Source organism: Anarrhichthys ocellatus, unplaced genomic scaffold, assembly GCF_004355925.1.
Source record: "Anarrhichthys ocellatus isolate YVR2014 unplaced genomic scaffold, GSC_Weel_1.0 scaffold4, whole genome shotgun sequence".
In the NCBI taxonomy this organism is placed as follows: domain Eukaryota; kingdom Metazoa; phylum Chordata; class Actinopteri; order Perciformes; family Anarhichadidae; genus Anarrhichthys; species Anarrhichthys ocellatus.
The window spans coordinates 3,854,631-3,860,318 of record NW_022280034.1 but is presented as its reverse complement, the minus strand read 5'-3'; the positions used below and the strand labels follow the sequence as shown (position 1 = coordinate 3,860,318).

General features: G+C 44.3%; 1 protein-coding gene across 1 annotated transcript in view; it reads left to right on the top strand.

The window, feature by feature from the left end:
- The first annotated feature begins 2,188 nt into the window (after positions 1-2,188).
- pmp22b (peripheral myelin protein 22b) overlaps positions 2,189-5,688 on the top strand; it is a 7,891-nt gene continuing 4,391 nt past the window's right edge. The window contains exons 1-3 of the mRNA XM_031844126.1: positions 2,189-2,340; positions 3,014-3,104; positions 3,357-3,450. Coding sequence (XP_031699986.1) covers positions 3,027-3,104; positions 3,357-3,450 — 172 coding nt within the window. The 5' untranslated portion in view covers positions 2,189-2,340; positions 3,014-3,026. The remainder of the gene's footprint in view (positions 2,341-3,013; positions 3,105-3,356; positions 3,451-5,688) is intronic.

The following is a 5,688-nucleotide window of genomic DNA, read 5'->3' as shown; positions in this document are numbered from 1 at the left end:
GTCGAGCTGAATCACATCTGCTGTGAGTATGAGCCATTTATTCATCCCAGCTAATGGATTGTGGTTTGAGCCAAGATGAGTGAAATTGCAATGCAGTCAAGTGAAAGACGGCGGCCTGTCACATTGTTTTAAATTCAACGGCAACGGAATCTAATTGAGGGAAGGACGAGGGCCCATCTTTGGTCTTTCTGCTACAGTCTCTCCAATGCCTCTTCATTTTACAGATCTTGCAGGAATTCATTTTGGTAGAAACATAAACACCACTTGAGTGCGCCGCATCTGCTTGAACACTCTCCTCTGTGGTGGCATGTGGATGGAGTTACTGTAACTCAATCACGTCTGCTCTCCGGACTCACGCCCCCTGGCCGAGGTCCTATAGATGGTTTTGGTATGCACCCTCGCCGTCTGCCGCGCTAACGTGAAGATAAGTCGTATCACCTTAACGACGGAGGTGAAATATTAGCCGCCGTTCCAGATGTAACATTATTCAGTACCTCAGGGTTGAATGTTTGTTATGCGGCTCCAAGCTCAATAACAAACGCAGTAAACTTAACACTCCCGTGTCCACTCAGCCCACTGACTGTCGGTCTTTTACAAACATTGACATATAAGGGATGGGGGAGCGTCTCCACAGCTACTCAACACTTAACGAGAGTTCTCCTCTACAGGTCACCGCTCATATGATCAGAGTTAAGACCGAATGATTCTGTAAACACCAGAGTTGCACAAAAGCAGATATCAGCTGCAAACAACAGAGCAATCATATCGGACGAAGAGGTACTTCTATGCAGCTCAGACTAAGAATGCCGCACACTTTGATAACCGAGGAGCCACAAAGCTTGCGCTCAGCGCGGCACTTCACGGCTGCGATCCGGTCTTGTAACTGTCCCCTTTCATGTGTGCGTGTGGACATGAGCACAGTAGAGAGGGCCTCTGTTTTCATGCGAGTGTGAAAAAAACAAAACACAGAGGCGTCCGGGAAGTGTGAGCTTAAGTGGCGAAGAATAGAGAGTGGATGTTGACAGGGGGGTTATCTGAGGTCGGACAGCTCCAAAGCTCCTCCACCGGCCAGATAATGAGAAGAAAAGCGTATGTTTCATAGATTGCTGCCCATCGAGGAAGCCCAAGATTTTCTGCGCAGGTTGAGAAGTACATTTTTGATTTTTTACAGAAGTATGCGTTTGATGACTTATGTGGAAGTGTTATCAGGAAGCCATAAAAATCATACTTTATTTGGAAATGATGCCCGCAATATACACAGAGAAGAACCAGAGGGAGGAGGAGATAAGGTAGTCAATTCATACTTTTCAAATATTTACACTTTTGACCGCTCCCTATATTTCCTGGAATTCTAATCATTACAACACCCATATTTAGAGGACTAACCTCAGTGCATTCTTTTATGAACATATCAACAACATGGGCTGCAATCCCTGTTGAGGGTGGAACGCCATCTCACTCCCTCTGGAAATGAGTCACGTCAAACAGAGGAGAGCCCCAGATGCTATCTCTCACCGGCTGGGCTCACCCATACCAACTTTCACACATACTGTGAGTCACGAGGCCGACTACACGACCACCAGAGGGAAAAGACCACCACTGCACTGCACTGCAACATGTTTGTGTTTCTAATTGCCAAGGCAACGAAAAGCTGAGTTTACAGCGAAATATTCCATTTTGGAAAAAGTCCAAAATAGCTTTCTCTCACTTTGCTGTACTATAGACATAAATACAATCAAATGCATGCAAGGCTTGATGAACACAATGTGCTAAAAGAGCAAGTTACCTCAAATATGTTCTTATTGAACAATGTCTACTCTATGAAATGTATGTTGGATGTACTTCTGCTAAATATATAGATTCAGATTCTATATTTACTCAGCAAGCAACAACAACAAAATTGAAGTTTAGTGTAATTTGTAATAACAGCAAAAAAAGAAGAAGCTGGAAACAGTGTCAGAGAGAAGAAGAAAAGAATCATCAAAAGCACATAACTGCTTTCAGTTACCACGACAGCCAAACAATGATCTGTCAGGTCACTACACATACAGCACGTTAGTAACTTAGGCAACCCATGCGCTATTACGCATGGCACGTCTATATTGGGAACCCTGGCCGTGGACCAGAGGGTCACTCCATGACGTAGCGACGCACGCAGGGCGTTGTTCTCCCATAATGAGACACTTTATAACAGCACGTCAGCCCTGGCATCAATCTAGTCTGAGAGCGACTTTTAGAACTGGGACTACCGCTGTTGGACTCTTTTGGGAAAACTTGCTTTTGTTTCTTGCGAGCCTGAAACTGTTTTTTTTTTGTGGAAATACAAGCTCTTCGCTCTCAGTAAGTGGATTTTGTTAACTTTCTCATATTCAGCTGCGCACAGTCTGTGCTGGCGATTCAATGAGGAAACGCGCTTTTCGCTGGGATACCCGCCGCTCCATTACGCACACAGACAGGACGGCTGAGCTGTCACCGCAAATAAAATGCATAATTGGTCGCTAAGAAATCATTTTTAAGTAAATAATACGGGATTTTACTTTGCTACCTTATTTTAAAGTTCTTGTTGTTATTGCTGTTTAATATCCTGCCCTCAAATTGTTTCCATTTTGTAGATGACAAACCGGCATTTTAAAGCCATCTTAAAAGAACAGGGCTTTGCAACGAAAGAGGAACGCAATTTGGAAAGATTTAAGCTTTTTTTTTAAGGCATTTGTTAGAGTAAATAAAAACAAGAAACGTGAGATCAGCTTCAAAGTTGAATCCTGTCAAACTTAAACTTTAAAGTAAATCAAATTTGTAGAATACCAACAGTGACTTTATCTTACACGTGATGTTATTACCGTTAATGTAGCCTACACGCTGCCAGCCGATGAAGTTTCTCTGAAGGCTGTTCGTGCTGAACGTGCTGCAGCGACACACCCATGTCCCCCCGATCAGACATCCGCACACGCACACGCACGCACGCACACTCACATACTGACAGAGACCGTCTCCTCTTCTCATTACTGTCCAGATCGCCTGAAAAGATGCTGCTCCTTCTCCTGGGAATCGTCCTCCTGCACGTCGCTGGTCTGGTCCTCCTGTTTGTGTCAACAATTGTCAGCGTGAGTAAAACTGCCTTTATGTTTCTTTCGTTCTTTGATCAGATGAATTTAATCTTAAAAATGTAATATAAATGGACACAAAACTCCCTATTGACGCTTATTGATGTATTATACCTGCAGGAAGAACTATAATGTACTTTTTCTTTTAAGATACACTTCATAGTTTTAGGAATTTGAATATGCCAGTGAAACTGATTGTTTTGGTGCTGCTCTTCACACATTACTGACCGAGTTGTTTGTTGTTGACATCAGGTTTGGACGTCAGGTGAAACTGGCACCTCAGACCTCTGGACAAACTGCACTACTGCCAATGGAGGATACCACTGTGACCCGGCAACAACTGGAGGTCAGACCCCTGCCTGATAGTTTACAGTTTTCCTTTAAAACAGCAATTTATTTAGAATACAATGGCCACTGTTTGACATTTGAATCACTGCTCTGCTGTGAAGCTGCTACACATATCAGGATTTGCTCCCCTTTCATGTTTTGCTTTGGGCTAAACGGTCACAAGTTTAAAGCACCCACACTGTTATTAATGGGGAACTTGAACTTTGTGAAATGACTTGCTGAAATCCAACATTCCCAGTGTTGATGATGTGGGTGTGTCACGGCTCCTCTGGGACTCTGGTGCCATCTAGGGCAGAGAATGTGGCATTGCTGTTTGGAACTGCCAGCTGATAGGCTGCAGCTGTATAAATAGTCGTGGTGTGATGTCCATATTCAGGTCCCGCGTTAGATGGGATTCCACGGTTGATGGGAGCTCGAGAGTTGTGGAGGGATCAGGGTGGGGCCGCAGAGAGTATTTAAAGTTTCAGATCTATGTGTGTGTGCATGCCTGTGACAGTGTCGGAAAAGCGGGGAGACCTTGGACTACCTCATGTAGTACATAGCATATTGATGGTGGGTGACGCCCAGCGATGGATCACAGTGTCCAGTGTTTGCAGGGATCATCGGGACAATTTAAGGTAGCAGCTGCAGCGTTACAGATTTATCAAGACAGTCGACCTCCACATGTGTGATTGACTTTGACAAGATATGTGGGGATATATAGATTCCATTGTTGTTAAAGACCCCTACCTAATAACATTCCCATTGTCCTAATATGAATGATTTAGCAACAACTTGATGGTGAGATCACTGTTGAGCAGCTCTATGTTTTGCTACTAAATGTGCCATCACAGTGGAGCCGCCGGGTGATGTCATCGGTCTAGAATGAGCCGCACTCAGCCAGTGTGTGTGTGTGTGTGTGTGTGTGTGTGTGTGTTTTGTCCGGGCTGCAGCGCCTGCACGCTCTGCCAGGTAGCTCCACGGCACAGCCGGTCTGTTTGACTCGCTTTCATTAGCGCCACTGACGCACAGTGTTTATTTAAGAGGGCGCGCGTCCGGGCTCTGGCTTTGAGAGATGGAAGATAGTGGGGCCGTTCTCACGTGGGTGCCAATTCCTGCGTTCAATGGAGCCTTTTTGAAGCTTTGCTGAGCAATCAAGTTCCTTCTGAAGTGAATCATAATCACAGTCATCATGGTCATTTTGAGGGCATTTCTGATACTTCTCAGTTGGTTGCCTTGGCTCCATTTGGTTTTGATGACGCCCTAGTGAGAGATACTCATGTCACAGTTATCACATGCTGGGCTCGAGTTAAATACCACTTCCTTACAGCTGGGAAAATTACTTCATAGAATTTACTCCTCTAAAATGAGCTATTGAGGAAGCATGTCTTCCGCCTCCAGGCAGGCATACAGTACATAAACACAACGAAATACTACAGCAGTTTTATATTCTATTTTCAGCACCTTAAGTTACTGGGTCGTAGAATAGAAGGCAGAAAAAAACATCAACAGTTAGTTTCCCGTTTGGTGATACGGTGAAAGTCTACAGTAGAAGCATTGTAATACCACAGTAATAAACCAAGGCATTCAAACACATTTTTGAATATGAGTCACAGTTGCTTATCAGTGACATTCTGAGCCCTGAACCGCGCCTCATGTCACTGTTTCCTACTGTTGGTCAGGGAAGGAAGGAAGGAAGGAAGGAAGGAAGGACAAGATGCGTGTTTGTCAGAAAGCAGTGATGTATTGTCGGTATTTATAAGGCAGGGATGGAACATTTCACCCGTTTCTCACAGTGTTATTACACATATATCTGAAAACAGGATCATGAGAATGGAATCTAAATGTTGCTCTGGCTGCATCTTGCGGATGGAGAATTTGCAGCGTGTCATGTTTCCTCCCATATCCCCCCGCCCCCTAGCCAATGATCATCAGGACAAACTGTAGCTCTGTTATTGTAGGTAATCTGACTCCTGGCAACGCTGTGCAAGGATTCAGGATACCCTTTCCCTTTAAATCTATCAGATTCTCCAGGAGAACTGCATGATTCTTAGTGAACGTCCACAGAAAGTAAAGTAACAACTACAGGACGATGACATGTTTTCATTTTAGCCTACAGCGTTCAAACGTGTTCGATCAAAGTCGTAACATCGCGCAAAGTAAGCCGGCCAATTACTTTATCACCCTTTTTGTTGCATGAGCTGTAATAAATTATGCATCATGCTCTTTTTCCCCCAATGTTGTAAGTGCCCCCCCC